We start from the raw sequence: 20,186 nt of genomic DNA on the forward strand, positions 1-20,186 counted from the left end.
TCAGTACTGCGCAAAAATGAACTGATCTGGAGCTCAAATAACTGTTAGTCATGATTGCCATGCCACCACCTTGAGACAAGAAACATAACAAAAGAGGGCCAAAGGTCAGAGGGGCGAGGGTATGGTGGACTCCAGGCTTTTTAGAGAGGTGTCTGAAGGCATTTGCTGATGGAAAGAGAGAGACCAACAGGTAGACAGACAGACAGACAGACAGACAGACAGAGACAAATAAAAAGAATCTGAAGAGGAGGCAGACGGTGTCTAAAATCCAAATGTTGTGGAAAAAGCTAAGAGGTCCCTCTGCAGGGAAGCTGTAGGAGGAGAGAGGGTGTGCTCTGAACAGAATTAGAGGGAGACATCTGGATAAAAATGTGTCCAGGAATGATGGAAAGAGTCACTTAGAGGAATTTAGGATCAGAAACTGTGAGGTCATCACCCTTACAGTGTCATATCTGCAAATAGCCAGAAGTCAGCAGGCCCTTCGTCATTAACTCTGAACGTCCTTTGCAAAGGCAAATAAGGGAGTGTTCCAGGGGGCAGATAGGTTGGTATTTACCTATTTAGCCCTCTAACCTTGAAGCCCAGCTTTGGTCACAAAGGAGCAGCTTTCCAGAGTCATATCACACAGGCTAAACACAAGGGGGAACAGAAATGAGATCTGATAGGGCTGTGTCTTCTTTATGGATCCGGGGCTTGAATTCCGGGCCTTGTGCTCTTACTGGTCTTTTTCTCTCAAGGTTGGCACTCCATCACTTGAGCTAAACCTCCACTTCTGGCTTTTTGTTGATTAATTGGAGATAAGAATCTCATAGGCTTTCTATGTCTTTCTATGTCTTTCTGTCTTCTAACTGTAATCCTCAGATCTCAGCTTCCTGAGTAGAAAGAATTACAGGCTTTTGCCACAGTCACAGAGCAATCCTACCCTTCCTTACAATTGACCACTCCTGAAAAATATATGGAGGTAAGAATTAGAAGGCCAAGTAGAGATTCAATTGGCCAGAAGGTGTTCATTCAAAAGATTCCAGTGGCACAGTCTCATCCCATAGTCTACTGAGGCAGGAGCGCATAGCCTGAGTTGTGTTCTGAGAGGGAGAAAGTGAAGCAGAGAGAAGCAAAATAATCTTCCCCAAAAGTCAGTGCTTATCCCAAAATCAAGTCAAAATTTCAAAGGTACAGCAATATCATCAGCAGAAAAGACCCGACCTGACCCCCAAGCAGTTCACAGGGATGAGATTATTTCTGCTGCTCCAAGGATCACAGTGATTTACACATAATTGCTACTGTTTCTCTTGTTTAATGCCTGATTCTGGAGAGCAGCTACTCTGCAAAACATCAGCACCTATGTGAGAAACCTCAAGTTATTTATTTGCTTTATTTTTGAAATAAGCCTTATGTTAGAACTCCATCTCACCATCTTGTATGCTTTCTCTCCTTCTGCATCAAGTCTTAGGTTTGTGCTTAATTAGATCTTAGTGTAAATAATATGGGGAGAAGCTTCCACAATTTTTTCCACTGGAAAAATGTGAAGGGGTGGGACATACAGAATAGTTGTGTGGGAGGCTGGTGTTTCTCTCCAGTACAATAACCATTTCACTGGAGAAACAATTTCAAAGTACCTATTTAAAGTTCCTGGCAACTTTCCTCAGAGTATATAGCAAATGGAGGAATAATTATTTGAGAAAATAAACTAAAGCTTGGTAAGAACAGTGAATCTGCAGCATTTAGGCCCTGGCATGCTCCAATTCCACCCTCTATGTCTACTCCATGTCACAAAAGTGCTGTTTTGGACAAGTTTGGCCAAGAAAACAGAACTCCTTCATCACCTTCTAATGTTCCAGCTATATTTTCTATATAGGAGCATGTTTCCTCACCCTCTCCCTTCTAGCATCACAAAAGCTCTGTTCTGGACAGAAGTAGCCAAGAGTAATGAGCTACCTTTCTCTACCCAGCTCCAAATTGTAGGCTAGAAACTTGGTACTAGACACAGTAGACAAAGAACACTGGGTTGTCATTGGCTTACCCTAGATTGCTCATAAAGTGGAGGTGCTTTACTGTAGGTTCCATACTGCAGAGGCAAACTGAGAAGTTAAAAGCCTGCCATTCCCTTCTCAATTCTATTTAACTCATTCCCAGGGCATCAAGCATCAGTCCAGGAGAAGATGGCACTGTCCCTCTCCTCAGCTCCAGTGCAGCAGCCTAGAAGTTAGAACCTGGGTTAGAACCTGAAGGCTGGCCATAAGCATGGAGAGCACCATAGCACCCCCTCCCCAATTAGAGAGTGACTATGTAGAACATACCATGGAGAAGTTCATGCCTCAGGGCACTGCTGAAAATAATAGAGATCTTAGTGACAAGCAGTTAAGAGAAGGCTGGTAGTTTTATGCACCTAGTAGAAACAAGAAAAGTATCAGAGACAGGTTAGCAGAGATAGGCAGGGAAAGAGATAGTTGAAGATGCCTCACTGGATCACACTGATCACTACACACCTTCAAGTATGTGCATAATCAGACTTGGGACAACTGGAAGCCATCCCCAAGCACATAAAGATTGAATCAACAAAGGACAGAAACTACATTGGCTCACAACCTCTGATCCAACATTGGCCAAACAGTTAGCTACTCTGACGCTAGGGCCACTTGTAGGAAGCTAGGCCTAAAATTTAACTGAATCTATCTCAAGTGGTCTAGAAGACTATAATATGTATAAGATATACTCTCTCAAGAATAACTTGGGAGAGAACTTGTTTTTTTTTCTTTTGTTAGTGATACTGATGAATGAACTCATGCCTTGTGCTTGCTAGACAGGCATTCTACCATCTAAGCCACACCTCTAGCTCTTGTTTTTTTTCCCCCTGTATGGGAGCTTGAAATCAGAACTCAGGGCTTCCCACTCTCTCTTGGCTTTCAGGCTCATGTCTAACATTCTCCCACCTGAGCCATGACTCCATCTGGTTTTTTTTTGTTTCCCCAATAGTTAGGATAACAGGAATGTACTATGGCACCCAATCATTGGTTGAGATAGATCTCACAAGCTTTTAAGTCCAGACTGGCCTTGAACCATGATCCTTCAATCTCTGCTTCTCAAGTAGCTAGAGATTATGTGATTGAGCCAGTACGTCTGGCAGCAAAGAACTTTCAAGTTATTTATTTCTGGTTGAACATAGGGCATAATGATCTAAGTTCCTTGACTTATGAAAGTAGTTTGCAAGCCATGTATCTCACCATATACACCTCCCACCAATGGCAGAGTGCTAGCCATGAGACAGAATGCTAAGAGAGTGTGTGAAGCCCAAGTTCTGAGTTTAAGCCCCCATACAAGTGGTAAAAGAACAACAAAAATGAACAGAAGCTCAGAGAAATTTGAGACATCCTTACTCACATCAACACATAGTAGTACCAAAAGATGTGACAGGGAAAAAGGCAAACTAGCCAAAGAAATATTGGCTAACTTGATTACTTTAATATGCCTATGGAAGAAGCTCAATGAACTTCAAGCAGAATACAAAGAAATTCACACCTAGATACATCACAGTTGTTAAAATATTAAACTATTGAAAGGCAAACAGAAAACCGTAATTCAGCACATATAAGGAAATCCTCGTAAGTTTAACAGCTGACTTTTGAACAGAAAGAATAGGAAAAAAACAGTGATATGGCATATTCAAAGTGGTAAAAGGAAAAGACAAATCTGTCAATCCTTGAATCCTATGTAACTACTTTTCAAAAATGTGGGCCCAGCACTCGTGGCTCACATCTGTAATCCTAGCTACTCAAGAGGGCTGAGGATTGTGGTTTGACACTAGTTTGAGCAGGAAAGCCTGTGAGACTCTTTTTTTAAAAATGTAAATGTATTTGTTTTGTTTTTGTTGCCAGTCCTGGGGCATGGACTCAGGGCCTGAGCACTGTCCCTGGCTTCTTTTTGCTCAAGGCTAGCACTCTGCCACTTGAGCCACAGTGCCACTTCTGGCCCTTTTCTATATATGTGGTGCTGGGGAATCAAACCCAGGGCTTCATGTATGTGAGGCAAGCACTTTACCACTAGGTCATATTCACAGCCCCTGTGGGGCTCTTATCACCACTAAATTATCTAAACAGCCAGAAGTGGAGCTGTGGCTCAAGTGGTAGACCTCTAGCTTTGAGCAAAAGAAGCTCAGGGGACATGCCCATAGCTAGTAGGTATGCCTTACAAAAAGTACTAAAGGAAGTATTTTGGATTAAAAGGAAAAGATACCAAAAAGCACTTTAAATTCACACAAATAACCATTGAGCTCTAGTAAACATAATTACATATGCAATGAGAAGACAGTACAATGGGGACTAAGGGTGTGGCTCAGTGGTAGAGTGCTTTCCTAACTTGTGCAAGACATATTTATTTTTCTTTCTTATTTATTCTTTCTTTCTTTTTGCCAGTCCTGGGGCTTGAATTCTGGGCCTGTACACTGTCCCTGAACTTCTTTTGTTCAAGGCTAGTGTTCTACCACTTAATCTACAGCACCACATCTGGCTTTTTCTGAGTAGTTTATTGGAGATAAGACTCACAGACTTTCCTCCCTGGCTTGGCTTCGAATCGAACTGTGATCCTCAGATCTCAGCCCCCTGAGTAGCTAGGATTACAGGTGTGAGCCACCAGCGTGCTTAACTTCTTATTTCTCTTAACTGATTTTAAGAACAATTTCATAAACAATATTCATAAAATTAGATAATTTTCTATAACAAGCAGAAATATATTTTGCAACAACAGCTAAAAAGGTGATTAAAACACAGATGTGCTCGAGTAAAGAAATGCTATCTGATGATATTAAGTCTACAGAAAGAAATTAAGAGGACCAGCAAACAGTAATGAAAAATGGTTAGTATGTTTTTTAACCAATGTGGGGTGGTTTAATGCTGGGAATCCCAGCCATACAGTTGATGGAGGCAGGAGGATCAGGGTTCCAGGTCATCTCTGGCAATTAGTGAGAGTCTACTATTTTACAAACAAACTAAAATCTGAGTAAAATGGCTTAAGGCTATAATCCAGCTACTCAGGAAGCTGAGAATGGGAGGATCTAAGTTCAAGGCCAACTCAGGCAAAAAAGTTTGCAAAACCCCATCTCAACCAACAAAAAGCTGAACGTGCTGGTACCAGCCTGCCTTCTTAGCAGTGAAGAAAGTGTAAATAGGAGGATCATCCTCTATGCTGGCCTGAGTAAAAAGTGAGAGATGATTTTAAAAAATAACAAGTATAAAGGGCTAGGGGGCGTGGCTCAAGTGGTAAAGCACCTACCTGGCAAGTACAGGACCCTATGTTCAAACCCACGTATTGCCAACCTCCCTAACTAAAACTAAAAGGACTGGGTGTGTTGCTCAAGTGGTAAAGCACTTACCCAGCAAACACAAAACTCTGAGTTATTCAAGCCTTAATACTGTAAAAAGAATAGAATTTTAAAAACTTTATATTGTCCTCTCCTTTCTTATATTACTTTCTTTAGACTAGACAAGACTTGGTAAAGCAGTAATCATAATCAGATATTGTTGTATTAGAAACATGCATGTATCACATAACAGTAATAACACAAAAGTGGAAGAAGCCAGGGAACTATATGAAAAAACTCTCACTAGAATTAACTTTGTATAAATTGGAAGTAGATTCTGACAAGTTAAGATGCATGTTGTAATTCTTAGGACAATAGTTAAGAAAACAAATTAAAAACACACAGTGGAAAAATCACTAAAGAAATTTACAGCTAAGTGCAGTGGCTCATGCCTACAATCCCAACAAGTCAGAAAATTAAGGCCTGATTTTCATGGTTTGATGCCAGCCTGAGCAGACTAATCTAAGAGATTCCTAGTTCCAAATAACAATGAAAAATCCCAGGAGTAGAGACCCGGGCAGTAGGAACGGGCGCATCACCTGACTGCCGCCGCCAGCCCAGCCCAGTGCCCTCATCCTCACCCAACCCAGCCCTCAGGCCCGAAGAACTACAACTCCCAGCATGCCTTGACGGTCCGAGACGCTGAGATGCTTCTCCAGTCTCCCTCTGGGCCGGCTTTCCTCACGGGTCCTCCTGACCGCGCGCGGAACTGGGCCTGGAGCCATGGAGGACGCGTCGCCTCTGCTGCTGAACAACAGCAAGCCACACCTGGAGAAGCTGACCCTGGGCGTCACCCGCATCCTGGAATCTTCCCCAGGTGTGACAGAGGTGATGATCACAGAAAAATCACCTGCTGAACATCATATGATTTCTTCATGGGAACAAAAAAATAATTGCATGAAGCCTGAGGATGTGAAAAACTTTTACCTGATGACCAATGGCTTCTATATGACGTGGAATGTGAAGCTAGACGAGCACATCATTCCATTGGGCAGCATGACAATTAACAGCATCTCCAAAATGACTCAGCTCAACCAGTCTTCCGTGTATTCACTTCCTAATTCACCAACTCTGGCAGATCTGGAGGATGATCTACAGGAAGCCAATGAAGACCAACCAGAAAAGCCTCACTTTGACTCTCGCAGTGTGATATTTGAGCTGGATTCATGCAGTGGGAATGGAAAGGTTTGCCTTGTTTACAAAAATGGGAAACCAGGATACCAGGATTAATACAAGATACTGAAATCTGGTCCCTGGACAGAGCATTATACTGGCATTTTCTCACAGATACCTTTACTGCCTATTATCGCCTGCTCATCACCCACTTGGGCCTGCCACAGTGGCAGTATGCCTTCACCAGCTATGGCATTAGCCCACAGGCCAAGCAATGGTTTATCATGTACAAACCTATCACGTACAACACAAATCTGCTCACAGAAGACACGGACTCCTTTGTGAACAAGTTGGATCCCAGCAAAATGTTTATGAGCAAGGACAAGGCCTTAATCCCCAAGAAGAAAGGACCTACTCAGCCTTCAGGTGGCCAGGAAGGACCCTCATTAACCTCTTCCTCTAAATCCTCCTCAGGAAACGCCATCTGAAAATAAGCACTCCTGCACTAGCCCCACAGCAGTGATTTCCACATACAGATGGTGTCACTGGTAGCCCCAACCTTAGATTCTCTTATGTGCAAATATAGGCATCTTCCTGAGTGACAGAGTCCTGAGACTTTTACTCCCAATGACATTAGTCAGGAATTGAAAGGTCATACTAGGCTCCCCAGGAGCCCTTCCGCCTTACAGTAGATTATTGCAGCCTTAGCTCCAAAGTCTGTGGAGATAAGCCTACTAAGAGGTTTCCTCTTTCTACACCTTTACCTAGCCGTAATTAGAGAAGTCCTTAGTCACATGTAGCTATCTAAATTTATATGAAAAAAATCATATCCTCACATTAGCTACATTTCAAGTATTAATGTGGCTATTAGATTGTGTATTGGAATGCATTCTGTTGTTCCAGAAAATTCTTGGGGACAGCACAACATTGGGGTTCTTTTTAGAATATTTTCATGCTGCTGCTCCTCAGATTATAATGCTTTACCATCATCACCCCATTTTACTCATTTTTAGTATTTTTTTTTCTGCCAGTATTGGGGCTTGGACTCAGGTCATGGTTGCTCTCCCTGAGCTCTTTTGCTCAAAGCTAGAGCCATGGCTCCACTTGCAGTTTTTTTTTTTTGGTTAATTGGAAGTAAATTTTCTTTCCCATGCTGGCTTCAAACTGTGATCCTCAGATCTCAGCCTTCTGAATGCCTAGGACTACAGGTGTAAGCCACTGGCACCTAGCTTTTGTTTAGATTTTTATAAAAGTTTGGCTTCCTAATCAGTTTGTCTTGTGATGTTCACACATTTGCCAAAAATACATCTGCTGTGCTTTGATTCTACTTTGCAGGACTCTTCATAAAAAAGTTTTGATGAAGTCAGGCACTGCTTACAAAAGCTTTCTACCTGTTCTGCCTATTTATATACCTCTGAGTTGTCTAGCCCCATCCTGTCTGATCCATGGCCTTCCTCTAACTTGGAACAGGGTGAAGGTTCCACAGTCCTTTGTAATATTCCTGATGTTTAGAAATCATTTTTCCATAGGTACATGGCCAGCCCACATAAACCTAATAATTGACACAAATCTGAATTTATCTACTACCTCTAACGGGGTTTCTGTAGACAAAAGGCTCAGGTTTTCAATTAGGACTATCTAGTTTCTCATTTTGCAGCTCCAGCAGGAAGATACTTTCCAACAGGGAAAGAGTCACTTGCCCAATCCTAAGATCTTTGAATGGCTGCATTTTGAACTGAAATCCCAGAAGTCAGAGTTCTGAGGTGCAACTACACAGTTTGTCTAGGCTTCCTCCCTTTGCGCTTCTTTTCCCTGCTAATTAGTTCAGAGCCTCTTCTGTCTTCCATAACCCAGTAAAAGTCTCCATAATTTTTCACCTGTACATTTGCTGTGACCCTACTTTGAGTACTTGTGAAGTTTAAAAAAAATTTTGATTCTTAACTGTAGTGATAGATGTTCATGAAAGAATGACTTCAGTTCTTCCTACATGTAGCACTTCAAGATCTCTAAGGAAAACCAAGGTGAAGCATTAGCTTTCAAGGACCATGGCAAATTCAAGCTGGTGCTTCCCCACTCACTGCCCCCCCCTTTTAATAGTACAAACTCTTGCAATACTGGTGTTCAGAAGTTCATGCTGAGTTTCATATTAACAGTCTTATTCAGTTGCTGACATTTCAACCATACTGGTTTGCTTTTAATAGTACCTCTTGTAGTTTCAAAACTAACCGTTTACAATTCAGCCTAGTCATTTTTAAACATGTGGATGTGCGGCACAATACATCTATGTCAAATTTCCCCTTGTTTCAAAAAGTATTTTGGCCCTTTTAAATTAACTTGATTCTTACACTTCAAGTATTTCCAAATGGCCAACAACTGAAGGGAGAACTGACCTCACCAATGTAGCATATGACTACTTCTTTAAGACAAGTCAAGATTAGCAGGGGATTTGGAAATCACCCCATCTTTCATTGCAGCAGATGCCTTCCCACTAGTACTCCCCAAGCTTATGGATGACTACAGTTTGGGTTCAGTTCTAGATTCCACAAATGAAACATCATAAAAACCTGGAACACAACAGTATCCTTGAAACCAGAGGTGTTCCATAGGGGTCCTCAAAAGGCTGTTGAAGGAGGGGAATTCTAACAATAAGGAAGGCTTGAGACCTGTCTCAGAGCATATAATAATGTACTCCAAGTAACCCAGCACAAAATGAAGATGTGGTTTTCTTGCTCAAAACTCAAACACTACCATTAAAATTCTGAAATTAAAAAAAAATCCCAAAGTGGAGCTGTGGCTCAAGTGGTAGAGCACCAGCTGTGAATGAAAAAGCTGATGAAGAGATTGACGCCCTGAGTTAAGGTCAGGCATGGTGGCTAATGCCTGTAACCCTAGCACTTAGGAGGCTAAGGCAGGAGAATCATGAGTTCAAGGTCAGTCTGAGGTAGTGAGACATTGTCTCAAAACAAACAATAAAAACACTGCAAAAACAAAATTAGCATTAATATTTCTCACCTCTGAAAAGAGAGAAAGAACAAACTCACATACTCATTCTAAGGCCAGCATTAATTTGATACCAAAGCCAGAAAAAAGATATCAGTATAGGGGTTGAAGGTGTAGCTCAGTGCTAGACTGCATGTTTTTTTGCTTGTCTTTGTTTACCAGTACTGGGGCTACACCCCACAGTCAGAGGAGAGGACCTGTCTGGCATGTATGAGGCTTTATGTTCCGTCATCAGTACCACAGTATGGGGGAGATTTAAAAATACAACCATTGCATGAATATTCATATGAGCATTATTCATATATATGTGTTTATATATCCCAAATGCTTAACAACCGGTAGACAGGTTCCACTTCTACCGTACAGTATGAGGAGCTTTGGGACCCAAATTCCCAGCAAAACAATAAAAATTTTTATAAAAAAAAGTCTTAAGCCAGGCACTGGTGGCTCACACATATAATCCTAGCCACTCAGGATGCTGAGCTCTGATGATAATGGTTCAAAGCCATCCCAGGCAGACATATCTGACAGACAATTAACCAGCAAAATGCTAGAAGTGAAGGTGTAGCACATGTGGAACTAAGCACTAGCATTGAATTAAAAAGCCAAATGAGAGCTTAAAGCCCTGAATTCAAGCCCCAGTACCAGCACAATAAAGGAGGTAGCAGATTTTTCTAAGAATTCAAATACTCAAATAGTACAGCCTAGCTAAAAGGGTCAATTTCTTTTTTTAAAAATTTTTATTGTCAAACTGATGTACAGAGAGGTTACAGTTTCATATGTTAGGCATTGGATACATTTCTTGTACTGTTTGTTACCTCCTCCCTCATTCACCCTTCCCCCCCTTTCCCTTTCCCCACCATGAGTTGTTCAGTTCATTTACACCAAACAGTTTTGCAACTATTGCTGAACTCCATGCTATGGAAACGATTGTTATATCACTGTTGTAACTACTTTCAATGTGCTATGTGTAACCGTAGCTTCTGTTATTGATGATCTTCTTGTATCCCCTTCCTGTGGTGTACCTGCACTATCTCTGTATCTTATCTGAGTACATTGGAAACCGTGTATACTGGTATTAGAACTAGGAAACTGAAAGAGACTACCAAAATCAAGAGACGCAGTGTAAAAAAGGGTCAATTTCTTGAAAGACAGACTTCTAAATTCACACAAGAACAAATGAACAGCCAGGTGTGGTGGTACATACTTGGTTGTGCAATTTGGCTAAGTAGGAGGATGGTGAGTTCTAGGCTAGCCTGGATTACATAGTGAATTCAAGGCGAGCAAGACCTACACAGCAAGTACCTGTCTTTAACAAAAAGAAAAAAAGTGCTGGGTAAAGTGGATCACATTTAAAACCCTGTCTAAGTGGGAGGTGGAAATTGGTAGGATCTAGGTGAATTCAAGGCTAATTCAAGCAAAATGTTAGTAAGATCTCATCTCAAAAAATACATTGGAATGGTTGCACACACAAATCTCAGCTATATGGGAATATAGGAGGATTGGAGTCCAGGTCAGCGCCAGGGAAAAAAATCTAGACCTTACCTTAATTTTTTTAACCTAGAGTTAAAAAGTCCCTGTTTCAAATGCCAATAGTAGCAAAAAAAAAGGAAGGGAAGTAGACAATCATTGTGATCTTTGTGTGTAAGTGCTGGTTCCAGCGCTTCAACTCAGTGCCTAGGCACTTCCCTTTATCTTTTTCCCTCAAGGCTGGCACTCTACTAGAGCCAGGGCTCCAATTCTGGCTTTTATTTTGCCTGTCCTGAGGCTTGAACTCAGGGCCTGAGCACTGTCCCTGGTTTCTTTTTGCACAAGGCTAGCACTCTACTACTTGAGCCACAGCACCACTTCTGGCATTTTCTATATGTGTGTTGCTGAGGAATCAAACCTAGGACTTCATGTATGCAAGGCAAGCACTCTACCACTAGGCCACATTCCCAGCCCACAATTCTGGCTTTTTGAAGGTTAACTGGAGATAAGAGTCTCATGGACTTTCCTGCTGGGATTAGCTTCAAACTATAATTCTCAGATCTCAGCCTCCTGAGTTAGGATTACAAGGTGTGATCCACCAGCACCTGATTTGAAATAGATAGTCTTTACTTATTTTGGGGTGGGTCATGGGACTTGAACTTAGGACCTGGGAGCTGTTACTAGCCTTTTGTACTCAAGGCCTAGTGCTCTCATCTGCTGAGCCTTCTGGCCTCTTCTGGCCTTTTTTGGGGGTGGTTAATTGGAGATAAATATCTCACAGACTCTCCTTGCGGGGGTTGGCTTCAAACTGTAATTCTCAGATGTCAGCCTCCTGACTACTACAGGTGCGAGCCACTGTTGCTCAGCTTTGAAACAGAGAATCTTAACAGAATTATTTTGACATTTTATTTTCATTAAGGCCTTCATAATTTTTCTTAAACTTTTTTGGAGAGCCTCTAAGGTCACAGAAAAACTGACTGGTAAGTTGAGCTTCCATACATGCACCACCTTCTGCCACTTCACCATACTGCACTAGATTTGTCAACGAACTTTCAGGCACAATACCAAAGGCATCAGCCATGAAAAAAATAATTGACAAACTAGATTCATTTAAAAGTTAAAAATTCTGGGAAGAAGGTACATGACACTCTATCTCCAAATAGTCAATGAAAAGCCAGTCTAAAGACCAGGTTCAAATGGTGGAGCACCAATTAGGAGCAAGTAAACAGAGTAGGAGGCATTGAGTTTAAGAGCCAGAACTGGCAAAAATGAAAGAAGATATGAAAAAAAAATAAAGTCATGTCTCTGGACTGGGATGTTGGTTAGTTTAGAATTACCTAGCAAGCATGAAGTAATGGATTCAAATCACAGCACTGAAGAAAAAAAAAAGGACACAGCTAAAAGAATGAAAACACAAGCCACAGGCCAGGCTAAAATATTTGCAAAAGACACATCTTATAAAAGCTGTTAATCTAAAACATATGAAGAAGTATTAAGATTCAATATGAATAAAGTACCTGAACAGACATTGCATCAAAGATGTAAACATGCCAAAAAGCATATGAAAAGACATTCAGCACCATATGTCATTATGGAACTGCCAATTAAGCAACAATGAAATAATATTATCCACCCTGTATAATGGCATAAATCTGGAGCCTAATGACTTAAAGTGCTGATAATGGTGTGGAGCAAGAGGAATGCTCACTCCCTGAGGTAAGAATGACTTGGGAAGATAGATGATATCTTTCTCACAAAAGTATACCTTGCCTTGGGATCCACAGTCATACTCCTTGGCACTTACTAAAATGACAACATATATTCACATAGTATTTATAAATGCTTTTTTTTTTTTTTTTGGCCAGTCCTGGGCCTTGGACTCAGGGCCTGAGCACCATCCCTGGCTTCTTCCCGCTCAAGGCTAGCACTCTGCCACCTGAGCCACAGCGCCCCTTCTGGCCGTTTTCCATATATGTGGTGCTGGGGAATTGAACCGAGAGCTTCATGTATAGGAGGCAAGCACTCTTGCCACTAGGCCATATTCCTAGCTCTATAAGTGCTTTTTGATATATGCCAAAACTTGGCTACTGCCAAGTTCAGTAGTAGGCAAATGAGAAAACTGTCGTATATCCTGACAATGGAACATTATTCAGAGCTGAATAATGTAGTCTATGAGTGACCAAGCTGTGAAAAGACATAGAAGAATCATAAAAGCATATTGCTAAGTGAAAGAAGCCAATCTGGAACACAGTGTTCAGTGTTAAATAGAAAACATACAGGAAAAAGAGAAACTAGGAATACAATAAAGAGATCAGCAGTTACCAAACATTAGCTGAGAAATGTATGAGTAGGCAGAGCACAGAATATTTTTAGGGCCATGAAACTATAAAACTTTTTGACTAGTCAAAAATCCATAACAAATATATGGATTTAATGATAATGATGTCTCATCATAGGTTAATCAATTATAACAAATATACTTCTGTGGTGTGGGGTTTCACAACAGTGGAGCAGTCTGTGCATTGTGGGGGAAGAGTATATGGAAACCATATTTTGTGAAACTTCCTTTTTTGGTGTCATTCCTGGGGCTGGAACTCAGGGCCTGGGCACTGTCTCTGTGCTTTTGTGCTATAGGTTAGTGTTTTATCACTTGAGCCACAGCTCTACTCCCAGATTTTTGGTGGTTAATTGGAGATAAGAATCCCACAGACATTCCTGACCAGGCTGGCTTTGAATCATGATCCTCATATCTCAACCTCCTGAGTAGCTAGGATTACAGGCTTGAGCCACCCATAGTACTCAACTTGTGCAATGTTTTATTGTATGCTTTTTCTGGGACTTGAACTCAGAGCTCTACCACCTAAACCATATCTCTAATTTCTATTTTACACAACTCTTCATAGAACCTAAAACTACTCTACAAAGTCCATCTAAAAATTTCACCAGGAAAAAATTCACCAGGCAGCTGAGATGTATAAAATTGGGATAGATAGGGAAGAACATTGAGGGGGTGGCACTAATCAAGATAGCATTGTATTTATAAACTGACATGTGGAAGTGAAACCCCTTTTTACAACTACTTAAAGGTAATAAAAAATAAAAACTTTAAAGACCCTGACAAATGATCATATGGCAAAGGAGAAACACTTATTCAAGAAAAATCAATTAAATTTCAGCATGATGAGTCAAACTGGGCTGTTGGAAATAAGAATCCCTTTCCCACTGCAAGAAGGCAGAACCACCCTTCACCAGTACAACCAGGAACACAGGGATAGCTTCTCTTCTCCTCCAGTTCCCAGCATAAAGGCTCTCTTTCTGGGAGGATCAGGACATCAGTATTCCTTGCCCTGCCCTCAGCAACCTTTGGCTCCAACTCCAGGAAAATAAGGCTGAGAGCTCCCTTCTTCACCAACCCTTACTCCTCACTTGTGAAATGGAGGCTGTAACTAGGGTGTGACACCACTGAAAATACTAAGGCTACCCAGATCTGGTTTCTAGAGCATACAGATACACTGGAGCGAAATGCCAAAGAGACAGGAAGCTGCTGAATATCCTTTCCTTCTGATGAGTGTTCAGCCCCTAGGCATGGGTGCTTCTCAGAAGCTTGCCATTGTCCCTTTCCCCACCACAGAACTTCTCTGCCTTGGCAGAGAAATCAAGACCTAGAAGAGAGTTCTGAATGTCTTTCCAAAGTCTCTGACTTCCTTTTTTATCTTATGCCTGTACTGGAGCTTGAACACAGGGCCATGCACTCTCACTTGGCTATTTTCACTCAAGGCCAACACTCTACTATGTGAACCACACTTAGGCTTCCATATTTTTGCTGGTTAATTGGAGATAAGAGTTTCATGGACTTTTCTACCTGAGGCTGGCTTTGAACTTTGATCCTCAAATATCAGCCTCCTGAATAGCTTAGGATTTCAGGCCTGTGCCACCAGTGCCAGGCTTGAACTTCATTTCTAACAATGAGGAGAAATCCCCACCTAAGCATGCTCCCTCTCTGATACAGTGGAGGTTAAGGTAAAGAACAATGGGTAAGATAATGGGAAGTGCATTGACATGGAGACTAAGCTGTTAACTGGCTAGTTTTCTGGAGAGAAACAAGGAACCAGACAGCTAAAATGAAACAAACTCGGGTCGGAATGAATCTCAGATACTAATCTATGGAACTATCACTTCAAAGACATCAGGATTTGTTTAGATCCATTTGTGGTACAATTTTTGACAAAAACAATAAAAGCAATCATTCGCAACTAGTGAGGCTTAACCACTGGGTGTGGTCCAGGAAAGAGACAAAGAGTGCTGCCCAAACCAGGGATGTGTATGGGCATTACAGAGCTGTAAATAACATCTCAGTCTCCATACTACTGGGCTGTGCAGGATATGTTGCATTAAAACATGCAGTGGGGGCTGGGAATGTGGCTTAGTGGTAGAGTTCTTGCCTAGCATGTGTGAAGCCCTGGGTTCAATTCCTCAGTACCACATAAAGAGAAAAGGACAAAAGTGGTGCTGTGGCTCCAATGGTAGAGTTCTAGCCTTAACCAAAAGAAACACAGTGACAGTGCTCTGACCCTGAGTTCAAGCCCCAGGACTGGCAAAAAAAAGCTACTAATTGGGACTGGGGATGTAGCTTAGTGGTGGAGTGCTTGCCTAGCATGCATGAAGCCCTGGGTTCGATTCTTCAGCACTACATAAACAGAAAAAGCCAAAGTGGTGCTGTGGCTCAGGTGGTAGAGTGCTAATCTTGAGCAAAAAGAAGCCAGGGACACTGCTCAGGCCCTGAGTTCAAGCCTGAGGACTAGCAAAGAAAGAAAAAACATGTAGTGGGTGACTACACAAATAAATAAACAAGTCTTGTATTGGGGATTGAAAGACTAGTACTCAGAATTGCCACAATATATTTTCTTAAACATCCAGCTTCCAACAAAAAAGTATGAGACAAGAGAAGAAAATAGCAAATCATGCATATACTGGAAAGAGCTAAGCATTTTAACACAGGCTTGAAATTCTAGAACTTGGGAGACTGAAGCAGGAGGATGAAGCAGCTGGGGTTAGGAAGACCCTGTTTCAAATAAAAAAAAGAAAAGAGAAGTAAAAAGAAACTAAGTCTACTTAAAACAGCATCAAAATGAATAAAACACTTACAAATAAATTTAGCCAAGGAAGTGCAAGAATCATATACTGAAAATTACACAACATTGCTAAAAGAAATTTAGCTAAGAGGAAATAGAGTCTAAATTTATAGATTGTAAGATTCAATATTGTTACCATGTCAATCTTATCCAAGAACAAACTACAAATGCATAAATAGAACTAATCTTAAAATTCACAGGGGTTCTAAGGGACCCTAAATACACAAATCACTCTTGGAAGAGAAGAGCAAAGTTGGAGAACACATACTTTTTGATTTTAAGTCATACTACAAAGCTACCATAATCAAAAACACATTGTACTGGCACAAAGATCAACATATAGACAAATAGAATAAAACCGAGAATCCCAAAATAGACACATATATTTATGGATAATTGATTTTCAAAAAGAATGCCAACAATTGAAAAAGAACATTTTCTTTAATAAATGGTACTGAGGCAACTGAATACTCATATGCAAGGGAATAAAGTTGGATTCCTACCATACACCATTGTAAGAAAAGGATCTAAGACTAAAATGTAAGCTATCTCTATAAAAGTCTTTGGACAAAACAAAACATAAGGGTCAATAATCCTGATCTTGGATTTGGAAATGATTTCTTGGATATGATACCAAAAGTATAAGAAACAAAATAAATAATACATAAATTCAACTTCATAAAAATTGAAAGTTTTTGGTACTGACATTCTCAAGAGAGTAAAAGCACAATGCACAGAATGGGAGAAAATATTTGTATATCATTCATCTAAAAAGGTCTAATATCTGTAATATAGAAAAGATAATTACAAACTAAACCACAGAAAGACAAATGACCCAAATACAATTGGCAAAGGATTTGGATATTTCTCCAGAGAAAATATACAGATGGATTACTAATGCATGAAAAGATGTTTAACATCATGAGTCATTAAGACAATGCAAATCAAAAGTACAATGAGAAAACATTTCACACTCACTGAAATGGTTATTACCAAAACCACATTAGAGCCAGGCACTGCTGGCTTACACCTGTAATCCTAGCCATTTGGGAGGCTGAGATTGGGAGGATTGCAGTTCCAGGCCATTCCAAGCAGAAAAGTTCACAAGACTCCATTTCACTAGAAGAAACATACAGTATCATCCCAGTGTGATGGGAAGCATAAAATGAGTGGCCAAGGTATATACTTGGATAAAAAATTGAGACCCTATCTCAAAAACAACTGGTGTAAAATGGGCTAGAGGAATGGTTTAGCCATAGAGCACCTGCCCAACAAACATTAGTTCCTGAGTTCAGATCCCAGTACGATAAAAAAAAAAAAAGTGATACTAGCCTGGTGCTAAGGGCTCAGGTCTACAACTCTAGCTACTAAGAACGCTGAGATCTGAAGATTGAGATCTAAGGATTGATGTTTGAAGGCAGCCTAGGCAGGAAAGTCCTAGAGATTCTTATCTCCAACTAACTAGCAAAAAGCCAGAAATGGAGGGGCTCAAGTGGTAGAGTGCCAGTGTGAGTAAAAAAAAAGTAGAGCAAGAGCACAAGTTCTGAGTTCAAGCCTCAGTGCTGATATACACACAAAAGTGATACTGGATAACAAATATGGAACTATTATGCAATCACTTCGGAAAATAGACCAAGTTCCTCATGAGATTAAGCACAGTTATTACATGACCCCCAAATTCCACTCCTAGGTTCTAAGTGAATTGGCAGCATATATCCACATACACACAATTTTTCCATTCAAAGGCCCAGCAACTGATGAATAAAGAAAATGTAGTATATCCATAGAATTGAATATCTTTCCACAAAAAAGGAGTGACATAAGGATACATCTGAGCACATAGATGAATTACATTGCCTATAACTACAGTCCTCCAAATCTCAGCCTCCCAAGTAGGATTACAGGTGTGAGCCACCAGTGCCTGGCTCTAGCATGGTTTTGATAATAACCATTTCAGTGAGTAGGAAATGATTTCTAAGCTATCTATAAAAGATATACTGTAATGTATATTGTCATTTATATGAAGTATGATAAAACCATAGGCATGAAAAGAAAATTACTCTGCCTAGGTCTGGGTAGGTAACAAATCGTACAAGAAATGTACCCACTGCCTTACATATGAAACTGTAACCCCTCTGTACATCACTTTGACAATAAATAATTATTCAGAAAACAAGAAAAAGAGGCTGTAAGATTGAGTGGGAGAGGTTAAGAGTACAATGTTTATTTGAAATGTTCTAAAATTGTAGTGATGATTGCACACCTCTTTTATTTTTTATTCATGCTTTTCACATAGGATCTCATTATGTAGATCAGGCTGTCCTCAAACTTGAGATCCTCCAGCTTCAGCATCCTGAATGCTGCGATTACAGGGTAGACACCTCTTTTAAATATAATAAAAATCAATGGGGCTTTGATGGCTCAGTCCTATAATTCTAGTGACTCAAGAAGCTGAGATCTGAGAATCGAGGTTTGAAGCCAGCCCCAAAAGGAAAGTCCATGAGATTCTTACCCCTAATTAACAAAAATTAACAGTGGAATAGTGGCTCAAGTGGAAGAGAACTAGCCTTGAGAGAAAAAAACTCGTGACAGCACAGTACCTAGGCCTTGCAGAAAGGTGCAGGACATGCACCTGCAAACAAACAATAACCTGAAACAAAACAAAACAAAAAACTAAAAAGTTCCTGCATGGCAAAGAACATAGCTAACCAGCTAAATGGCTCACAGATTTGGAAGGGTAATGGTGATCACAGAAATGGAGGGACAAAGAGTGAACAAATGCCGCAGTGGTATTCAGTAGACACTTATGGGTGGGGATGAAAGGGAACCCTAACACACTGCCAGTGGGACTGTAAACTTGTTCAACCACTTTGGAAAAGCCCTATGGAGATTCCTCAAAAAACTAAACATAAAGCTTCCCTATGACCCAGCAATTCCACTTCTGTGCATTTATCAATAGAACACAAATAAGGTTACAGTAAAGTCATCAGCAGTAACGCCAAGACATGGAATCAGCCCAGATGCCCCTCACTGGATGAATGGATCAAGAAAATTTGTATAGATACACAATGGAATACTCATCCATTAGGAAGAATGATATTGTAGTATTCATAAGGAAATGGAAAGACTTGGAAAAAATTATTATTAAGTAAAGTAAGCCAGACCCACAGAAACAATGATTGTATGGTTTCCTTCATTTGTGGTAGGTAGAATGTACCTATAAATCTATAAGTAAACAGTTGGGCAGTATGCAAGTGCTTACAAATGAATTAACTGAAGTGAAATTAACTCTATGGAGAGCTCAAATAGTATAATATTTTCAAAAGTCTAGGTCAAAGCCCAACAACATCAACTCCAGGAAATAGGTACTAGATCTAAGAAGAGGGTGAGGAGAGGGGTAGACAAATGAAGGGGAAAAGGAGGGGAGAATGCAGTGAAAAATTCATTGTATATAGAACAAAATTAAGAAAAATAAGGGAAGGAGTAGGTCCAAAGGGAGTGACAATGTTGAAGGAGGTGACACTGGTGGGGATGCATTGTATCTAAGTGCTTTGTTATATGGCACCTCCTTTATACATATAATTTTTTTTAAAAACCTACTGATTTTTACACTAAATGAATGAACTTTATAGTGTATACTACCTAACGCTTTCTCTAGTACAGATAAACCTTTGAGGATGAAATTTGTTGAGAGTAAGTGGCTCCTCTTTGATGTAGCCTTAGCTACATCAATCTTGAGTCAGTAAACCATGTATTCAGCTGGATTGTAGCTTCATGGCTATAGCCCCGTGGACAGGTGGGAGTCCAGTTATCAAGAACTCCATCTCTACCTCATTCCTGATCTTCTAGAAATTTCTTTGGCATTGGGAACTAGAAGGCTGAAATTGAAGCCCTGTGTTTTTCTTTCTGTCCTCTGTCAACCACTTTTCCATGGTGGCACATTCTAGTCTGGTAGCTGCCTAATTCTTTCATTCTTCGCTTTGTTTTCTACTTTCTTCAGTCCATGAGTTTGGTAGTTCGTAATTAATTTGTGGTTCCAAGCAGCCTTCAGACTCTCTGAAGCTGAGGTTAACTGCAGTTACAGAACCTGAGCCCAACTCTTCATCTTCTTAGCTGTG

At 40.5% G+C, this 20,186-nt stretch overlaps 2 protein-coding genes and 1 long non-coding RNA gene across 8 annotated transcripts in view; 1 reads left to right on the top strand and 2 right to left on the bottom strand.

Annotated features, from left to right (window-relative positions):
- Positions 1 to 20,186, bottom strand: part of Nhsl2 (NHS like 2) — a 272,880-nt gene that overhangs the window by 179,750 nt on the left and 72,944 nt on the right. The window lies entirely within an intron of this gene.
- Positions 1,800 to 19,183, bottom strand: LOC125343415. Its single transcript, XR_007209335.1, has 3 exons — positions 18,820 to 19,183; positions 2,483 to 2,486; positions 1,800 to 1,814 (listed from the first exon to the last, which is right to left on the bottom strand). It is a non-coding gene; the product is annotated as an uncharacterized LOC125343415 (long non-coding RNA).
- Positions 6,057 to 7,570, top strand: LOC125343404 (tubulin polyglutamylase complex subunit 2-like). The gene is given in 2 exon segments (XM_048335823.1): positions 6,057 to 6,565; positions 6,568 to 7,570. Coding segments are annotated over 2 exon segments (876 nt in total). The 5' UTR covers positions 6,057 to 6,076; the 3' UTR covers positions 6,955 to 7,570.

The sequence above is a fragment of the Perognathus longimembris genome, chromosome 28 (assembly GCF_023159225.1).
Source record: "Perognathus longimembris pacificus isolate PPM17 chromosome 28, ASM2315922v1, whole genome shotgun sequence".
Classification (NCBI taxonomy): domain Eukaryota; kingdom Metazoa; phylum Chordata; class Mammalia; order Rodentia; family Heteromyidae; genus Perognathus; species Perognathus longimembris.